The sequence below is a fragment of the Capsicum annuum genome, chromosome 1, assembly GCF_002878395.1.
Source record: "Capsicum annuum cultivar UCD-10X-F1 chromosome 1, UCD10Xv1.1, whole genome shotgun sequence".
NCBI classification, from domain to species: domain Eukaryota; kingdom Viridiplantae; phylum Streptophyta; class Magnoliopsida; order Solanales; family Solanaceae; genus Capsicum; species Capsicum annuum.
The window spans coordinates 42,410,691-42,432,240 of record NC_061111.1 but is presented as its reverse complement, the minus strand read 5'-3'; the positions used below and the strand labels follow the sequence as shown (position 1 = coordinate 42,432,240).

The window sequence follows — 21,550 nt, the reverse complement described above, 5'->3', positions numbered from 1 at the left end:
CCTGCTTCACGGTATAGTCCATAAGTGCAAACTTCCATTCACATCCAAGAAAATTGAGCTTTCTTTTAGTAATCCCAATTTCTAAAATGCAATATGTATTCTGAGCATATATCAATGTTGTAATCTAATTAATTGACTAATATTAAGATTTAAGTAAAATAGTCCTGCATTTGCCTTTCTCGAGCGACTGAATTCTCTTACGTTTTAGTGTTTTGTACGTTTGATTTTCCTTTAGTAACTTGTTCAGCATCCGAGAATTTAATTAAATTGAAGAACATATACAGCTGCATTTATTATATAGTTGATGGAAAGATTGAGTGCTCTATAGTTTTTTTACTAACCCTCCTTGAGAGCTCCCACCTTTTTCGCTCCTTTGGTGACTCGAGCCAACAACATTAGGTTGGAGGTGGAGGGTGTTTAACACCTGAGCAGCCCCCCTTGTCAACTTAAGATAGCTGCTTGATGTTTTAGCAGGGCTTCATATATGATTTTCTGCCAGAACACAAATGATTTGAAATAACGATTGAAACTGTGTTAGTTTGATGGTCAGTAATGATTGAAATAACTGCTACAATGTACCAACAATAAGGTCTGATGCTACAATGATTTCGTTCTCTTACTTTTCTCGTGGTTGGGGATTAGAGAGGAATATAGTGTAACTTAACTTTCTTCAAATTAGACCTCATACTTCGGACCACTGGTTGTATTACGATGTGATCAGGCCACCACTGATCTAGTACAATTACTAGAATGGGGTTGAATCATAATAAGTGAAACTTCGTCAGTTTTAGCTGAGTGTCAATTTGTGTCAAGAACATAAACAAACTATGCTAGTTTCTCATATTAACCAAATGTCACAACGTCTTTAGGGGGTTAGTTTGAGGAGCATGGAGCAGAGAAGGAGAGGTTTGGCCCAGGGGTAGCTCAATGGAGTAGTTGTTCTTAAGCCAATTCTTAATAAGATACCTCAAACCTTTATATTAATGGCGGCTTTTGCTACCGGGTAAATTTTGTTGAAAGAACTTCTAGAAGGGCACAACCTTGAGCAACATAATAGTTTTGTTGCACAAAGTGTTGTAGGAAATATTTTACAAACTTATAAGTCGCCGCAGATCCAAGATTCAATAATATAAATCAAAAGAGCAGTCTATATATAATTTTAGCCCTTTGATTAAGCAGCAAAAATATTGGTTAATGGGCAAAAACCATGTTCCAGACTAGCTTTCCACACTTTTTCCGTATCAAGCATCATGTCACCACATTCATGCTCATTCCAACCTTCCAATGCGTGCAAAATTCCAGCTATTCTCCAGGCACTCATCACTCTTCTTGGTAGCCAATTCTAAAAAGAAAGACCACTCATGAATTTCTCTATTTTTTATGAACTGTCAAATTAGTATAGAGAAATTAAGAACAACAAATGATCTTATCTAACCTCACAAGAATCTACATTTTCAAGATGCTTTGGAGCAATCATGGCTGGTGTATTGAAATAGAAGCAGTCCTTGCGAGCTTTTCTTGGTGGAAATTGTGAAAAAGGAATAAATAATGTTCCTTTTGGTGCATTCAATTGTTCATCTTCACTCAATTCATCCCCTACTAGCCATGTCTGCAATATAATATTTCAATCGAGAGCCTCTTTTTAGACTATAGACCGGAGACAAAACTTGCTGGGAAAGATTCTTTTCCATATATATATGGAATTTCTAAAATTCAGATTTGTTCAGATCTCAACACAATGATAAAACTTAGGATTAGGAAAGGATGGAGTGGATGTTGCTAGGAGATGTTATAAATTGTCAAGATTTAGTTCAGTGTATTTCAATATATTTTTTATTTATACCTTTGAAACATTATAAGATTTTGAGCAGACCAAATTAGTTGCAGCCTCGGGGGTAAGCTTTGCTTTAAATCTCTTTTTATCTTCTTCATCTAACATGACGACCTGTATATAGAAAATTACAATGAATAAGAGAACATAAAGCCAAAAATGTTTGGAGATTAATAGTTAAATATACCTGAATTCCCCCTTCGCACAAGGCAAGGGCAATATTGCTAGCAACTTTGGACAAGCGACCTCGAAGGACAACTTGGGAAGTTCCTTTAGGAATGGAGTTGAGGACCACAGCAACAGCGAGGCTACTTCCATCTACCACTTTAACTTTCAGGTGAGGGTACCTCTTTATGAAAATTTCACCATTCCTATTCAGTCGCTCTTCCTGGAAACATACATTTGAAATAAACCATAAGTATGAGTTAACCTTCAACACTGATACAGGGTGATGGGTGAATTCTTTTTCAATCTTTTCGTCCATAATGTTGTGATTGCTTACAAACCATTATGCGATAATTTGCAGGATATTACCAGTTAAGAATAGGTCATGCATTTTTCTCATAGACAAATAAAGGATGGATATTATTAGGCTTTTAAACATATATTTTGACTTGCCTGATTTAAGAGTCCAAGGCTTAACACCTTTATGCCTTTCTGATCTGCTTCAATAAACGCTTCCTCGATCAAATTGTTAATACTCTCTCTTTGCCATTGCATAAAGTACTGCAACAAAATCAAGAATCAGGACAAATTAATAATCACTTTAACAACCGACCTGCAAAACTTAACAATAGCTTTTAGTATATAAACTTAATTACTTGTATGCGATACTTTGGAATAGCCCAAGTTTGTAATTTGAGATTCTTGAACAAATTTCTCTCAACAACAAATGTGTGACCAGAAATCCATGTAAGCATTATTGAACATAGCGTGATGGGCCACATTAAACATAAATACCACTTGGAGGTGTGAGGCTTCGATGCCAGTGATGCAAACCCTAGTCGAAGATGGTAGATGGATTCTAAGGTTGTTAGATGTGTAAGGTGAACCACATCAGGCACTTCAGCTGCTCTCTCGAGTGACTTTTCAAACAACGTATCTGATGATTTATCCATTGTATCATAGATATAGTCATACATTGGCATGAAAAGTGAATAGTTTGTTCTTAATTGGGTGTGATGTAGTGAGTGGTACCTGTGCCATCAAAATGTTTATATTAGTGTCAGAAGAATGAACAATCACAAATACAGAACTTCATGTTATTACTGACCTGCCCAATCTATAGACTATACGAAAAGTACATTACACGAGAATAATTTCCATTGTTTCTATTTACTTCCCTAAGTACCTAATAAAGTTTGACGAAAAAGCCAAATTTGATAAAACTATCTTGTCTCTAAACGACTATACATAAGTACAATGCTGCATCTCTCTCGTAACTTCAATCACTGTACTTCCTTTTAGAGACATTGTTGTATAAATTAGTGTGTTACAATGTCGGAGAAAAAAACTTAAAAACTTATTAAAATACAGGGAAAGAAGACTCACGAGGGTGTATACATCAAGAACTTGAGAGGGGGGAATATAGAGAACATCCACTTAGGAATTAGCTCAAAGTTGCAATGGCCCATGAGGTTCATGAAATCAATATAGGTAACATAAGCACCAACTGAAGCTATAGAGGCAGTCCCAGTGAATAATGTTGTGAATAATGATATGGAGAAGAGCGTATAATATGCTAGAAGCTCACCAAATGGATGAATCACAGCTGCAAAAAATAAAATAAAAATTACTGTTGTAAACCGTGGAAGTTGGTAATTGATTGGTAATATTGCACTATCCCCTGTTAGTTATGTTAGCTCTCTGAAATTTTTTAATGATGACAAGAGTTGGAAGTGTAATGGAATGTGACTTACAGTATGACAATGACAATTGTATGTATCAAGAGTTTAAGGGTGTGTCTGGTATGCTGGAAAATATTTTCCTGGGAAGTAAGTGGCATTTTTATTCATTTTCTGGTTTACGTATGTAACTAAGAAGATATATGTTCCAAGAACATTTATAACATATCCTAATATTGTTATGCATCTTCTCCGGGATTGATCGTTCTAACTCTTAATAACTTGATCAAAGTGATGGAAAACAACTTTGAAGGCAAATTACCAGTGATGGGCTCAGTAGCAATGGAGGAGTGGTGATGAGAATGATAACGAGAGTAGAGAAAATGATGATGCAGAGCTCTGTGAAGCCAGTAATAGAGGAACTCGACTGGACCAATATGAATCAAGGCAGTTAGTATGATTCCATCAGTCCTCCACATAGGCATGTGATGAGCTTGTTCAATCATCAGGTATCCGACATAATATAGCAACCCAAGAAGTATGATCTGATCATCCCTACTAAACAATAAGTACTCAACCTTAGTGACATTGTAAATATCTATTTTACACGAGAGATTAGTGTAAAAGTACCTATTTACCAAAATGAGTTTGGTGTAAACACCATGCGCAACTACGTATTTTATCAGTTACTGATATGGAGTTGGTGAAGAATGAATTGAAGGTACTTACCAGTTGTTTTCTCTGTCAACTTGATCAAATTCGATGCTCTTATCAAGAATTCGGCTATTACCCTTTGCAGTCCTGTAGCGGGATAGAGATATCCATAGCTGGTAATGAACCATTCTGGAGAGAGTAAATGGGAGTACAAGTGTGTAGAACAAGTCCCTCTGATGACTTTCATCTTTTCTCATGAAGAATGTGTATATGCTGTGACACGCAAATGGTGCCAATACCAAGTACTTCATCATCCCAACAAATGAGTTTTAAGAAGTTAGCGGAATTCAAGCTGTAATAATCTAATGATTCATCACAAAACAGTGCTTGAAAATAGAAAGAAAAAGTAGTGCATTATATATAACAGATTGACAATATGCCAGCTCCATGTACAGTCTCCGAAGCTAGCTAGTCACTTTTACCAGTGTCATATTGGATCCAAGTTTATATAGTATGTACAAATTTCTCAATAAATATACAAAACTTGGATCAAAGTTATTTGGTTCTGTTGAACCCATACCTTTGCCCCTGCAATATTTTTACCATAAATAATGATAGTACTTGGAAAGATTACCTTTAAGTTGCCAAGTCGTGCCCATGGCCACTCAGTGAGAATGCCAGGTTTAGTAGCCATTTCTTTTGAATAGTTCTTCTCCACAAAGTTGGCTCTAATTAAAAGCTTCTGCTTCAACGACCTTATATAGAAAAGAATTCTACCACTCAAGTAGGGGGTATGCATGTTTCCTATTTACCTATTTAACTTACATTTTTATTAACAGTATATATATATATATACCAAAATAGTCGGATATTTCAATAAAGTAAAATATTTCAAAATAGTCGGATATTTCAATAAAGTAAAATATTTCAATTAAATAAAGTAGTTCAAAAACAAACTAATGCTAAAGAACCGTTTTGATACAACCAATGGTAAATTTCAATTTTTTAGTGACTAATAATATATCAGTTTGTAAAAACCTACTCAGTACTCCCTCTTTCCTACTGTTTCTTCATGTTTTCATTCTTATTTTCCCCAGAGATTTTTTTTTTTTTTTTTTTTAACCCTGTTCATCTCTTCCTCTTAATCTATGTTCTTAACATCGTACTTCTTTAACCACACCCCGAAAAATTTTTATCTGGCAGCTAACAATCGTCCTTTGTCTATTGTGCAGACCTTTTGGACTAAAAAAAGCCAGAATTCCTAGGAATTTACAGGTTAATCCATCGTTGATATTAAGAAATTAAGAGGCTAACCATATACTAAGGGTAAGAAGGTTATAGACAGTTTAATTTACATGGTTATGCAAAAAAAAAAAAAAACTATTTAAAACATATATAAGAACATGAACATAAATATTTTTGTGGGGAAAATATGGAAATAAGAACTTACATGAAGTAACTAGGAGAGAGGTTTCCCTTTCGGGAACCCCCTAAAGATCGAATAGAAAACTTGAAGCTTTTATTTAAACCACGATGTTACAAAGTTTATACAAGAACGACTGGGTTAGACAAGTTTTTTGGGAGGAAAGGTTTAAACATTTCAGGCGAGTTTTTAGGTTGGTTGATTTTTCTCTCTCTGCCTTTCTACTATAAGATGTGCTCCTTTTATAGGAAAAATGTACATAAAGGAGTGGTTCTAAAGCTACTACATGGCCGCAACATAATTGGCCGACACTTTTAGATAAGGAATAAGAAAGAAAACTTTAATAATGCAAGTCGGGTACGCTTTGGGCCCCATCGTCACATGCGTTATTAATTTTCTTTCACACTTATTTTGACGCGTGCTTCAACAGTTTTTCTTTCTTTTTAGAAAGTAGTGATAAAGGAAGCACTCAGACTGACTCTGACTTTTACAAGACATAAAGTGGGCATCCCCACTTGACCATACTAGCTAATAATACAAAATTATGACAACTGTAGAGTATCTTTACAACTGTAGAGTATTTTTACGTATCCAAGTTGTGCAGGGCTATGGAGTCGAAGCTCATGCCTGAGTCGTCGTTTTCATATGGATCCTGAGCATCCTGGAATTGTGCTATGCTATCTTCTTCATTTGATCTTGCAGAATTATTATCTGTATTATTTATTTCTGGTACAGTGCTATCCGGCTGTTCGTCTGGTAGTCCATCCATATATTTGTCTTGCGTTTGGTTACTAAAAAATCCGTCTAGAGTCTGTTTAATTATTGTCTCTATCGTCTCACTTTTTCTCTTGGATATTAAAGTCTTTTTTGAAGTCTTAGATCTTATTTTAGCTTTTGATGAAGAGCAGCCTTCATCTTCACTTTTTGGCAAAGTGACAGCCATGAACGGATTTGATTTGTCTTTACCGATCACCGTTTGAATCGGACTAGCTGTACCAACATCCGGTACAGTGGATTTCTGAGCATTTATTGAGAAATGCACACCCTTCTCATCCATTTTTTGAGGAGATGGAGAACTCTGAGTTGGGGTCTGAGTTTGTGCATCAGTTTTACTTACTGGAGTCTGCTGTCTGAGTTTTATTTCTAACATTTGTATGTGTTTAATCAATCTAGTGTTTTCCATGAGGAGTGACTCCTTTTGGGCATTTAGCATTTTGAAGTTTTTCGTCATAGAAGAACAATGGTTACAAAAAATAATCTTTCCAGTTTTCTTTTGCAAGTTGTACTGGGGTATCTGGTCTGAATTTTGTCTAAGAGAAGGAGATATGTAATAATTTGACCCTAAATATCTCCTAGCATGATTAGTGGCTTCTGTGAAATCATTAAAACCTTTAAAAAGAGGGGCTTTGAAACCTTGTATAGAGTCTAATACTTCTAACCATGTTTGGAAAATGCCATTAGTTTTTCCATGAATTACTACATAGTATTTAAAACGAGGCCTACTTTTTTCGGCCATGTAATGACATAAAGCATTCATAGATGCCATGAAATGATTTCGATTTTGTCTATTGTAAGAAATCCAGAGGTTATCTATTAAACATCTTTGAGGTCTGTCTAAAACGTAGTCTGGTCTTATTCTAAAAGATATATTGCTCTCGGGGTATGCGATTAAATTAAATGGGCCGAAATGAATTCTTTCCATTGTCTCGAGAGATTCTAATGGTCTAAAATTTAAGTTACCTAACATAGTCTGTTGGTAAGCCTCTGAGGACGAAGCTACACCTTTGCCTTTGTCTGCAGGAGGTTGTCCTGTTGGTCTCATGCTGAAAACAAATGAGTAAAATTAAAAACTTATTTATTTATTCCTAGTTGTAGTCTACTTAACTGGTCAGCTAATTCGTTCTCTTTTCCTTTTATATGTTCGAATACTATATTCTTGTAAACGGATATAGTATCTGTAAAATTTAGCCATCTTCTTCTGCTACTAGTTTTGTCATTTATTTTTTGATGAAATTTAACTATAGCTTCACAATCTGTTCTGACTAAAATTTCTTCTTTATTTAGTATGTACAGTTTGAAAGCGTTTAGACCATATATGATAGCTAATACTTCTAAGTCTATAGCGCTCATGTTTCCTTTTTCTTTATACGCGCCACTTTGATATCCACATATTTGTTCTTCACTTTTATTACTATATTTATTAGGTCTTGCTTTTAAAATAGCTCCCCATCCTAAGTCACTTCCATCTGTTTGAATAATTAAGTAGTCTGATTCTAATGGAATTTTTTGGTCCGGGATATTGTTGATTTTTTCTTTTATTTTTTGAACTAATTTAATATCTTCTATATTAAAATGTTTTTGTCCTTTGCTACCTGTTTTTGCATATAAAGGTCCTGCTATTTTTCCTAAATCTTGAATAAAAGTTCGTGCATAATTTACTAATCCTAAGAATTTTTGTAAATCTTTTGTTGTTTCTAATTTATCTGGCATGTCTAGTACCTTTTTTGCTATGTGTGGTTGTAGTTTTACTTTTCCATTTCCTAGAGTTATTCCTAGAAAATTAATATAAGTTTTGCATAACTCCATCTTCTTTTTACTTATTATTATACCATGTTTAACAAATAGTCTAAAAATTACTTGTAAGTGTCCTAAATGTTCTTGCATGGTTTGACTAAATACTAAAATATCATCTACGTATACTAAGATAAAATGTTTATATTCTCCAAATATGTTATCCATTTTTCGTTAAAAAATGGGCGGAGCTGTTTTTAATCCAAACGGCATAACTAACCATTCAAAATGTCCGCTTGGACATGTGAATGTTGTCCATTCTATGCTATCTGGATGCATTTTGACTTGCCAGTAGCCTGACTTACAGTCAAATTTACTATAAACCTTTTTATTTTGAATTCTATTGATTAACTCACTTTTATCTGGTAGTTTGTAAGCATCTGTTCTAGTATTACCATTTAATCTTTTGTAATTAATTACCATACGAGCTTTACCTCTTACTTGTTCACTATGATTTCTTATCATAAAAGCAGCTGATCTATGTTTAGAGGTAGATCTTCTTATTACTCCTAGTTGTAAGAGTTCTTTTATTTGTGTATCGAATTCTTTAGTATCTTCATTATTTGCTTCTATAGGTGCCGTTTTTATTGTATATTCTAAATTAATTATATCTAATTTACACATTATCTCATTGGCTTCCCAATGGGCTAACGGTCTTTCTCCTATTATCTCCATTTCGTCTAATATAGAGATTATATTTTCTAAATCTTTTGGACTGTTTATTATTCCTATTTTATTTATTCCTTTTCTAAAATTATAAAACTGAGTTTCTATGCTTATTAGGGTATAGTCTTTTTCGATATCTGTTAGGCATTCTTGTCCTTCCGTATTAAGCAGAGTATAGTTTCTAACTTCTTCTAGGTTTTCTTTTATATTTTTGTTTTCTTTTGACAGGTTGCTGTTTTGACATTGAGTGTTTTGGCAACTGTCGCAACACGGTTCTGGAAGCAGTCTAGTTTTATTTGTGTTTAATGTTCTATATACTGTTGGCAATGTTACTGTTTGTACTGGTGTATAAGTTAAATTTTTAAAGAGCATTATTCCATCTCTTGTCAAGAGACATCCTCCTTGATTCTGTATACAAAATCTTAATCCTATAACAAAATCTGATCCTATATTTAAATCTCGTGCTAGTATTTTATTAACATTGTAAACTGGGTTATAGAATTGATTGCATGTATTTAAAAAGCTTAGTTGAGCTTTCTCTATATAATAATTATAGATATTGTGTGATCCATCCATTTGAGTAGCCATTATAGGTTTTTCAAGTATTTTTAATAAGTGTTCTGGTACTATTTCTTTATTCATTAAACAGCTAGTACATCCGGGATCTACTAATGCTAGAGTTTCTATTTCGACATCTTTTATTTTGATTTTTACTAAAACTTTAATAGTAGAGAATTCTTTATCTTCATTGCATATTAGATTAGTATTAGTATCTTCTAAATTCATAAGTTCTGCTTCTAATTTCTCTAAATGTACTGCTTCTTGGGTATCCGTTTCTTCTAAGGTGATTTTTGTTTTTCCTTTTTCTAGAATATTTAGTCTTTGTTCCAGATCATTTAAGTGGGTTTCTAGAGTAGAGACCCTGAGGTTTAGGATTTGATTGGTCGTATATTTTTGTCCATTATTTATTTCTGATTCTACCTTTATTTTTAAAGTGTTTTCTATACAATTTATACATGCCTCTAGGTAACATTTTTTACATTTAGCTCTGTTGTCTTTACTTGTGTACCAATTACATATACGACATCGATTACTATCTAAACCCTTATTTCTTTGAAATTCATGTATACATTCTTGATTAACATTCATTAAATTATTAATCATTAGGTTGCTTAAGTCTAAATCTTCCATTTCTTGACCTAGCTCATTAACTAGGTTATCCTCGTCTGATTCAGAAGAGTCGGATTTTTGATTATCTTTATCATTTATGTCAATACTTATTATTGAGTATATACTTTCTGTATCGGACATATATTCATCGACGTTTAATAAAGTTTCTTGGAAATCTTCTATTAATTGAGAATTTCTAGTTCTATTATTATTTCTCTTAGGACATACGTTGGCTAGATGGTCTATACTGCCACACGTATAACATTCTAGTTTATTTTTATAATTTCTGTCGTTTCTATATTTTCTAACATGTCGATCTCTATTTAACCAAGGTTTTTTAGCCTTTGACTTTCTTAAGAAGTATTGTTTTCTACTATATGGTTTCTGATTATTTCTTTTCTTATACTTTTTATGTTGTTTCTGATCATAATTTTGAGTTGTGTATATAACAGATTTACAGAAATTCATTTCATTTCTTTTCAATTGTTTTTGTATTTGTATGTTTGTACATTTTTCTGTTAATATATCCATTATATGTTGTGTTCTATGTCCTATTGTCCATTTTAAATTTGGGTTAGCAACTACCCCATCTCTCTTATACCATCTATCTTCTATTTCTCTTCCTAAGGCTCCTGGTAATTTATTAAACAATTTTTTACCTAATTCTTCATTAAATGTATTTCCACTGACAGTACAATAATAGAAGTAGTCTTGTAGGAATTTCTTTATATATACCCAATGTGAAATGCTTAATTGTTCTAGTTTTATTAACGCTTCTTTTTGTAGAGCTAATAATCCACTATTTGGATCTTTTCCTGTTAATAACATATGCATTTTATTTGTAAAATTATAGGGATTTGGCCCCATACTTAATAGAACCTGGAAGTCATATGGGCAATTTGTCTTAAAACTTTTCCACGTAGCCTTTGCAGATTCTCCTAGAAATGTTTCTAAATATTTATATATTGTTTCTGTATCTGTTTCTGTATAATGTCTTAAGTAATCTGCAGCTACTATTCCTTTCCATAAGTCTATTACTGTATCCCACATTTGGGGATCATGTGCTGCTATATTTAGAATTTTACCTTTACTACCGCCTTCTTGTAGTTTAATTGGTTCCTCTATCGGCATTCTCTTTCCTGCTGGTTTTATATGATCGCCCCTAAGTTCTGTATCGGGATTTATCCTAATTGCTGGTCTTCTAGGTACATTACCTGTACTATAGTCTATTGGTTGAGGATTAGGGTTTGTCTGTTGGAAGGGGCTAGCACTTGAGGAGCTAGTTGGTTCTAATTCTGCTAGTTCTTTATAACTGATAGTAGAACTTAATATAGAAAATGTGTCTTCATCTTTTCTTTCAAAGCTAGTTTTGTTATTTCTATATCCGAAATTATCATTTCTTTCTAAACAGTTTTTGAAATGTTTTATACATTCTTCAATTTGCATGTCGTCTTTTCGACATCCTTTACATTTAAAAGTTATATTTTTATATTCTTCCGCTAAAGTTTCAGCCTTTTCTATGGCCATGTCTACTTCATATCCCTCTTGGAGGACTTCTATATTCATAAACTCGCTTTCTGTTTCTATATTACTTTCTGTTTCATCGTCGTCTAAATTTCTTTTGGCTGTGTAGTTGTAATCCGTAAACCTTACCGAAGTTTCTCCCTTACTCGTAGTATATAATAGATGAGAGTCTGGTGTAAAAAATTTTGATTTAGTAAATTTATTTAAATTCCATTCTAAACCTGCGTATATTTCGGGATCTATTTTTATTGGTTTTATTAAACTTATGCCTTTATTTCCCATTATTTCCACTACATCATTTACTTTTAATTTAAATTTCGTATTACTGCTTAAAGTTAATTTTCCAATAAAACCTATGCACATTAGTAAATTATTTCCGCTATTCATTTCTTCGTATCCCTTAGTCTGAATTCCTATTTTAATATTTTGTCCAAATTCTTTTAAATTCATTAGGAAGTCTGGACTTATGTAAAATATTCCTCCATTATTAGTCATATCTACTTCAGTTAATCCTATTATTGATTTTTTAATGTCTGACCATCTATCATCATATATGGTTATCAATACTTTGGATCCTAAATTTTTTCTAGTTAATCCTTTTATTCCTATAACTATTAAACCCATATGCATTAATACCATTCTATTTTTTAGATGTTTTAGAGAGTGAGCATTTACTAAATCTAATATTTTAAAGTCTTCTCCTATGGCAGATATTTGTTCTTCTCTATAATGTCTATATAACTGGTTATCTGTCGAAAAATATCCTGCATTATATAGTGTCTTAGGATTTAGTAATTTTAATTGATGTTGTTGAAAAATTTGTAGGTCTTTGTCTACATCTATTATTTCGTTGAGTTCTTGATTCTGTTCTGCATTAGGTTGTCGTCTGCATATTCTTGCTAATATATTATTATTTCCTATTCTATTTTCTGAAAAACTTATTCTTTGTCTTTCTTCTCCTTGTCCTGTATTATTTTCGATGGCTCTCCGTCTATTTGATAGAAAGTCCATTTTTGTGGTTTTCGTATTATGTTTTTTCGTTCTTGTTTAGGAGTTAATTCAATTCTTTTTAATTGGTTAACTAGTTCGTCTATTTCTAGGTTATTTTTTGGTTGGGTTTCTTTATTTATTAAGATGTCTATTTTCTTGTGTAGTTCGGGTAACTTTGGCTCTTTGTGGAGAGGTTTTTGAGTTTCTTTGCCTTTTATTAAGATGTCTATCTTTTTGTGTAAATCTAATAGTAATTCTATTATAGTGTTATTTTGTTTTAGTAGGATTTTATCTGTTTGACTTGAAGGTATATGCCTAGATAGTCCTTCAGGGTCACTATGATAATTTTTTTATTTTTCTAGTGCTTTATTGTAATTTATATCTTCTTCGCTCATGAAAGTGATATTTCTTCTAATCTTTTTGTTATTTCTTGTAAGTCTTTGATTTCCGTTGTTATGTTTTCTACCTGTTCTACAAGCTTAGATATTAGTTGAGTTGTTTTTAATTCCAATTCTTTAGGTTTTTCTATTATAGTTGCTATTGGTTTTTCGATTTCAAATTTTGTAGGTATTTTTTTCAAATTAAACTTATGGTTTAAATACTGGATTTTTCTGTCGATTTCTACTTCTTGAGACTTAAGATAATCTAAATTTTGTTCTATCTTATCTAGTGTCTTTTTATATTTATTCTGAGTAACTTCTATGTGGTCTAGAGTTCTTATTATACTATTATCTTTTTTCTGAATTTTTTCGCTTAAATTTATTAGAAAGTCTATTATTGTATTATATTGTTTATCTTCCGAATGTAAAATATGTTCTCCTTGATTAAAATTACACCTTATGGTAGAATTATTTTTTAATATTCTGTATTTCTTTTCAGGTTGGAATCTGAGATCTAGGTAATCGAGATGTTTTAATGAAGCTATCTTGTTTATCCTAAGTGGTTTAAGTTAAGATATTTTTTGCTTAGCTTAGTTTGATATTTTAATCTACTGTTTGTATAGGTTATATCCAAATCTATTTCCTGTATATGTTCTATTAGCCTAGATTGGTCGCTAATTAAAGCTTTTTTATAATAATTTGATGCTATGGAAACTATTTCGTCTGTTTCTTTAAAATTTAAAATATCGATTTCTATATTTCTTATTTCTTTATTTAACAGCTCTAATCTTTCTACAAATTATTTTCGGATTTTTACAAGTTGATGTTTATATATAAATTCTCTGTAATATTGACTTTGAATTTCTCGTATAAACTCAATATATCTAATTGGCATTTATTATCCTAACTGATAAGCTTTTCTGTTAATGTGTTCTCTAAGCCACTTTATGGCTGAAGTACTATTTTCTAAGTCTCTCTCACAACCTTGTATCTCCCAATTTACTGCACTTAATAAGTCGTTATAATAAACTTTATATTTTCTATTAACTTTTAGTAGCCTTTTTTGGCCTCCTTCTAAATTACGTTTTTTAGTTAATATGTTGTTTCTCCGGTTCAAACCTTGAAAACAACTTCCGGCAGAAATGCAAGATAAAGGCAGCGTACAATACACCCTTATGGCGGGACCATAATTCCCCGAACCCGGGCCCATGGAGTGTACTACTCGTAGGCTCACGTGAAAGACAATGCATGCATCGAATCCGTGGTATTACCATCGATTACTTTAACAACCTCCGTGGTATTAACTTTCCTGCAACATGTTTGTTTCGTATTTCTACCCCTTTTATTAAGCAAGTCAAATAATCAAAGCACTTTGGACATAGTAGTAATGGTTCAACGTAACCTTTTCGAAATTGAATTGAATACTAAGGGGTTGTTTGGTTGGGAAGCAAATTATTTTATAACCCTCAAGGTTTGGGATAAAAATAATACTATTATAAATTTAGGATAATTAATTAACAGATAAATTATTATATTTATTTTATTCTAATCAAATATGAGAAAAAATCATTTCAAAATAAATCTTACAATTAATTATTCCTTATCTCTTATACCAAACACAACACATTGCTTGTTTGAGTAGGAAGTTGGAATTGAAAATGTACGGGTTCATGTTTAGTAACAGGAAAGAATTGCATGCTAAATATGTTCCTCGTTTTTTCTTTTGTTAAATTTACCACCACACACAAACCCCCATCCCCACTCGCCCAAGATAACCAATCAAAGAACAATATTTTTTTAAAAAAATATATATTTTTTTTGAGTTATTATTCTATTCCATTTCTTTGGTAAGTTTTTTTGTATTTCTCGTGCCTAATTAATAGTGTTCGACTAATTCAACTTTGAATTAGATCACTGTTTTCAAAATAGTTTTCTTTTTTTTTTTTTGTTAACAAACTGAACTGAACTTTCTAAAGTAACGTTCTCTTATATTGATGGAAGAAAGAAACTTTCTCTTAAAAGACATTCTGTTTCGGCTAAATAATGGCCTGCGTGCGCAGGTCGGGCGCAGAACTGGCACAGGTTTAGCTTAGCCTGACGCAGGTCTGGCGCTAAAGCCACTGGAATGTGCTAACAGTCACCTGCGATCACAAGTTTGTGCAGGTCCGGTGCGGACCGGATACAGGTGACATGACTTCCAAAAGTTGTCTCTTTCGTGAACCATTATTTTTCCTTTTCGGAGGGACACTTAAGAGCTATAAATACCTGAACTTTTCCTCAGATAAAGGTATGAATTTGAGTTGAAAAACAATCTTCTTCTTCTTCTAAAAACTCTTGTGTGATCATCACCGTGAAGTTGGTGGACTTGACAGTTACTTGATGGAAATAAATTCTTCAAGGACACACCATGAAGTCGATGGACTTGATTCTAAACTTTTCTGCTTCATCTTTATTTCTTAAAGTTGATAAATATTTCATTTTGATTATTCCTTTGAACTTGTCTTTGACGTTGCTGGAACTTTATTATAGTTTTTGAAATAGTGCTTACAAAATTTAAAAGTTAAAAAAATAAAAAAAATCACTTCAACAAGGTTCGAATCAAAGGCACCCTTCTAATGAAGAACCTTAAGATCAACCTAAGTACCAATGCACTCAATCAACTTTTTGTTATAGTGGTTGTTCGCAACAAATTTTCGTTGGTGCTAAAAATTAACTGCAAGCAAAAATAAAATAAATAAAAAGAATAATTTTATTTAAATGAATCTTGTGAGTACAATTTTGTTGTTCTCTTGATTCTTCTCTCCTAAACTTAGAAATTATTTGAGGGCCTTCAGTAGCGTGTTTCTCGAATCGTTGGATGATTGGACTCCTAGAGACGTATTTCAATCCTCGGAAATGTCGGAAAGTGTTTTGTCGCTTTGGAATAATCTTCGGGAAGAACTCCGTTGATTGCACCTGGCCAGAACTTGATAGTCAAAGAAGACGTTGTCAATGCTTGTCAAAGTCCTCTTTTCCCCCATCTCCCTCCTTTTAGAATGTTATGCTACCCCCTATTTATAGTTGTAGGAGGTAGGCCTAGTTTTTTGTGATTGGTCGAAATATGTCACTTTGACACTTGACGCCTTTTGACTGGTTGTTGAATTTGAATAAGATTTCCACATCTTTTGTACATGTGGCGGCTCATTGGTCTTGGATTTGACTATGATGACACGTCACTTAATGAGTTTGGGCTTCAAAGTGAGATGGACCTTGATGAGGATTAAAATAGGCTTATTATTTTTTTAAGCCCAAAATAATTTTAGACCGAATAAAATATGGATCAAATTCAAATTTTATATGAATTTGATCCAATAAATTTTGCGTGTCTACAAATGCCTCCACTTCAAGATTGGTCGATGTGTAGGCTTGCCGAAACTTGGCGGCGAGACTAAAGTTTCCTCAATGAACTTTCATGTCGTGAAAGACTTTGTCAAAGCAACCAACGATTTCATTTGTGCTGATCCTTATTTTTCGTCCACAATCGAGTACAAACTTGATATTATTTCAAGAGTACTAAAAAATAACCAACTTAATTTTTTTTTTTACTCTTCTTAGATAAGTATGAACATGAGAAATCACCACCTTATTATTTATTTAAGTAGATTTTACTTGCACAACAATGCGACCCTCTAAATGTATTTGAATTACAAGGATCAACACAATCCCCTCACTTGACATATTGCACGTATGAAGTAAAAAAGTTGACTTAATTTTTTGTATCATAGAAAATATTAACTTTCTTTTTGATTTCATGTACCAAAGAAAAATATCAACTTTCCTTTTGGTTTCATGTACCAAAGAAAAAAAAATATTAACTTTCCTTTTGATTTCAAAAGAGAATTAAAGTCACCTCCAAAGAAATCTCCTCAATATGGTAATTTTTCAACTGATTGACAATTTGAAATTTCCAGAGAATCTCATTTTCTAATTTCACCACAATATTCCTTGTATACAAACTAAAAATTCTTCATAGGAGCCTCTATATAAGGAGATGTTGTGAAATCACATCAACCACAATGTTTTGGAATATGTAGCCTTTGCAAAGACATTCTTTGGCCTCTTTGTGACCATGTATTTGAAAAACACTGCTGGTGCACCTCAACCTTTTTGGCAGCATTGGTGGACGTCACGCAAAGTATACTACCTCCTCGCAACATTGACCGAAGAAGTATATGGAGAGTCTTTCCTGATTTTCAACTTCAAACACTAGCAGAGTAAAATTATATCTGACTGTGGGAATGTCCAAATGTTGAACGACTTAGTTCTGAAGAGACTAGACTTGTATTGTTGCGTCATATCCAAAAATCAATGTCAAACTCCTTCTTTATTGATGAGAATCAATTTTTGAAGTTGACGTTATAAGCTGTCATGCCATGACTCCAGATAGCATGTTCGTGATCACTCCTCTTTGCTTTTTTTTTTCTTTCGTAGGTTCATGAAAAAATGTAAGTAGTGCCGATATCACACCAAGCATATACAAATATTGTCCAGATGATTGGTCAGGAACCACTTGAAGCATCATTTTTCGAGTCGCAGTTTTCAATGAGCAACAACTAGGTGCTTCACCTATTTTCTCGAGGATTTGGCGAGCAATATTCCCTCTCACGGCTTGAAAAAGGACACTCGGAGCAACTCTTTTCTATCCTTGGCAAGAAAATTTGTGCCTATTTCCTTAAATCTTGGCATAGAAAACGTCTTGCATCTCGGCATAGAAAATCAATGGTTAAAAATCAAATTTCATGCTAATCGGCATCGATATCAGCCATGTTGAACTAAACTGATGTGTTTCTCTCAATATTGATCATGCTACATCGAAGCATCATGACCAAATTGAAGTTTCACGTAGTTGGCATCAATCGCATAAAATTGAGAAGCTTCATTCGGTCGACACTGTAGATGTGTTCCATCTTCATTTTTTTTGTGCAGGTTTATGCAAATGGTCTTGATGTCAGACCAGAAAGGTCGACATGATTGATGTTGAACCATTTGGTGCATTAATTCCTTACTGCTTGATAAGAAAGTGACTTGGAATGATCTGATTTTATCCTTGACGACGCCGAAAGTTTTTCTTTTTAGCTTCAGTGAGGTAAAAGTATGATTTTGAGTTGAAAAACAATCTTCTTCTTCTTCTAAAAACTCCTGTTTGATCATCACCGTGAAGTCGGTGGACTTGACGGTTACTTGATTGAAATAAATTCTTCAAGGACACACCATGAAGTTGATGGAATTGATTCTAAACTTTTCTGCTTCATGTTTACATCTTAAAGTCGATAAACATTTCATCTTGATTATTCATTTGAACTTGTCTTGAAGTTGTTGGAACTTTATTATAGTTTTTGAAATAGTGCTTACAAATAAGAAAATAAAAAAAAATCACTTCAACAAGGTTCGAATCAAAGGCGCCCTTCTAATGAAAAACCTTAAGATCAACCTAAGTATCAATGCACCCAATCAATTTTTTGTTATAGTGGTTGTTCGCAACAAATTTTCGTTAGTGCTGAAAATTAACTGCAAGCAAAAATAAAATAAATAAAAAGAATAATTTTATTTAAATGAATCTTGCGAGTACAATTATGTTGTTCTCTTGATTCTTCTCTCCTAAACTTAGAAATGATCTGAGGGCCTTCAGTAGCTTGTTTCTCGAATCGTTGGATGATTGGCCTCCTAGAGACGTATTTCAATCGTCAGGAATGTCGAAAAGTGTTTTGTCGCTTTGGAATAATCTCCGGGAAGAACACCGTTGATTGCTCCTTGCAAGAACTTGATAGTCAATGCAGACATTGTCAATGCTTGTCAAAGTCCTCTTTTCCCCATCTCCCTCCTTTTAGAATGTTATGTTACTCCCTATTTATAGTTGTAGGGGTAGACCTAGTTGCTTGTGGTTGGCCGAAATATGTCACTTTGATACTTGACGCCTTTTGACTGGTTGTTGAGTTTGAATGAGATTTCCACATCTTTTGTACATGTGGCGACGTCTCATTGGTCTTGGATTTGACTGGGATGCCACGTCACTTGATTAATTTGGGCTTCAAAGTGACATAGACCTTGATGAGGAATAAAATGGGTTTATTATTTTTTTAAGCCCAAAATAATTTTTGACCCAATAAAATATGGATCAAATTCAAATTTTATATGAATTTGATCCAATAAATTTTACGTATCTACAGTGGTGCTTTTATATATTTTATACCTTATTTTGTATATTTTTTATGTAATTATATATATTCCGTATCGAGTTTAATGGGTGTCGAAGCACCCCAAAATCCAACATAGGTCCGCCCTAAATAATTATTGAAATTCGTATTGAAATATACTGTTTTGTACCCGAAATTAACACTGAATCGACATCCGTGCTTTCTTTGAACTGCTATACATATTAATCCTCTCCACTAATTTCTGCTTGATCAATGTATCTGCCTCTGCTATTTTTAAAATAGTGTTAATAGTGCCTAACTAATACGCTCTCAGTTTCATTTTATGTATCGTAATTTCTTTTTTTGTCCATCTCAAAAAGAATGTTATCTTTCCTTATTTAATAATTATTTAATGGCAACATTCTCATTTTATCCTTGCTGGGTCCCACTTAATAAGAAAAAAACAATTAAAAAATAAATTTTAAGAGGAACAATTTTATAAACTTTACAAAATCATCACTAATTTCTTAAACTATGTATCTTATCAAAAGGCGACAAATGAGACGGAGAGAGTAATAGTTTTTTTTGCATTACTGTTCGACTATGCAAGAAACGCGCAAGGATTAAAATCACTGTTTTTCCAACAACAACAAATTTAAAAGAAAAGTGTTGTTCTATATCACTCCTACTTCGTTAAAACTTAAGATTAGTTCGGCATGAAATTTAAGAAAAAAATAATTTAGTTTGAAACAGGTTATAGACATTTATAGATTATTAATTTACTTGTTAAAAATATAATGGGAATATTAAAGTTCAATTATTTTTAATTTAATATGAATAAAATGTCATTCTTTCTTAAATGTATTAAAAGGAACCGTTTCATATAAATCGAGACAGGTTAAACATAGGCTTAATACGTAGATAGCCTTCTAAAACTGTCCACTAGATTCACTTTGATGCTCAAACTTGAACTTGTTACTACTAAACACTTACACTAATAAATAGGTTACCTATTAGACACTTTTCTGATAACAAGATATAATATGAAAAAATGACAAATTAAATGAGCACATGTGACATTTTGAATCCAAAAATAATCATACTCATTAAGAAAATGAATTGCGATAAAAAAGGAACATCAAAAAAATTAAGTACTCGCAATATATGACCTAGGTTGTGCAACACATTTTTTCTTTTTGGATATCCGTCTATTCCTGAATTACTTCCTATCAATTAACAATGACTAATTAAATGAGCACATGTGGCAATTTGAATCTAAAATAATCATACTCATTAAGAAAATGAATTGTGATAAAAAGGGAACATCAAAAAGATTTACTCACAATCTAGACCTAAATTGTGTAACACACTTTTTCTTTTTGGATGTCTGACTACTCAGTTGTGCAACACATTTTTTCTTTTTGGATGTCTGAATACTAAATTACTTCCTATCATTTTACAATTTACAATGACTAATTAAATGAGCACATGTGGCAATTTAAATCCAAAATAATTATGCTCATTAAGAAAATGAATTGTGATAGAAAAAAAACATCAAAAAAATTAAGTACTCAGAATCTATGAACTAAGTTGTGCAACAGCTTTTTTCTTTTTGAATGTCCGACTACTCCTAATTACTTCCTGACAATTTACAACGACTAATTAAATGAGCACATGTGACAAATTTGAATCCAGAATAATTATACTCATTAAGAAAATGAATTATAATAAAAAGGAAACATAAAAAAATATAAGTACTCACAATCTATGATCAAAGTTGTGTAACACACTTTTTTTTCTTTTTGAATGTCCTATTACCCCAACATTATTGAAATTGAGATGGTTATTAAATGGCAAGCAGCAATATTGGTACACAAATTCATTGAATTCAAGGGCGGCTGAACAGTATAAAAAAAAAAAGACTTTTGCCTTAGGCCCCCAAATTTAGGGGGGCCAATTTTCTTATAATATTTAAACTAGTTTTTTAAAAAAAAAAATTACCTATATAATTATTTTTTGTAAAATAAAGCAAATTTTTTGGAAGAGAAAGTTGGTGACAGACTAGTCCAACGGTTGGTGAATCATGAATGGTCAACTTTTGCTTTTTAAGACAATTTTTTAGTATCCTTTTTCCCAATTTTCACTTCTTACTCACATTCTCTCTATTCTCTCATTCTCTGATAACTGATTCTCTCTATTCTTGATACTTAATGTTTTTTTTTCTCCTTCTTAAATTCAAGAGTTTTGAGTTGAACAATTCAAAAGTTAAAGATTTTGCTAATTTAATTTGAAGAGAGCATCCAAAAAATCGGGTAATATTATTC

General features: G+C 32.5%; 1 protein-coding gene across 4 annotated transcripts; it reads right to left on the bottom strand.

Moving 5' to 3' along the window:
• Positions 1–954: 954 nt before the first annotated feature.
• LOC107854358 (very-long-chain aldehyde decarbonylase CER1-like) lies at positions 955–5,100 on the bottom strand. 4 transcript variants are annotated; one of them, XM_016699369.2, is made up of 10 exons: positions 4,964–5,100; positions 4,405–4,634; positions 3,998–4,233; positions 3,383–3,602; positions 2,653–3,028; positions 2,450–2,557; positions 2,019–2,219; positions 1,844–1,945; positions 1,436–1,609; positions 955–1,342 (listed from the first exon to the last, which is right to left on the bottom strand). In XM_016699369.2, the coding sequence occupies exons 1-10, from the start codon at positions 5,021–5,023 to the stop codon at positions 1,172–1,174; spliced, it is 1,878 nt and encodes a 625-aa protein (XP_016554855.2). In that variant the 5' UTR covers positions 5,024–5,100; the 3' UTR covers positions 955–1,171. The 4 variants fall into 4 exon arrangements, with proteins under 4 accessions (XP_016554855.2, XP_047251988.1, XP_047251995.1 ...); XM_047396032.1 differs by having other exon boundaries at positions 3,998–4,230; XM_047396039.1 differs by lacking the exon at positions 1,844–1,945.
• Between the last annotated feature and the right edge of the window lie 16,450 nt (positions 5,101–21,550).

Coding starts and splice junctions, on each gene's coding strand:
- LOC107854358 (XM_016699369.2), bottom strand. CDS start 5,023: ATGGCTACTAAACCTGGCATTCTCACTGAGTGGCCATGGGCACGACTT. Junction 2,558..2,652: donor TTCCAAAGTATCGCATACAA/GTAATTAAGTTT, acceptor ATTTTGTTGCAG/TACTTTATGCAATGGCAAAG. Junction 1,343..1,435: donor AAAATGTAGATTCTTGTGAG/GTTAGATAAGAT, acceptor CTTTCTTTTTAG/AATTGGCTACCAAGAAGAGT.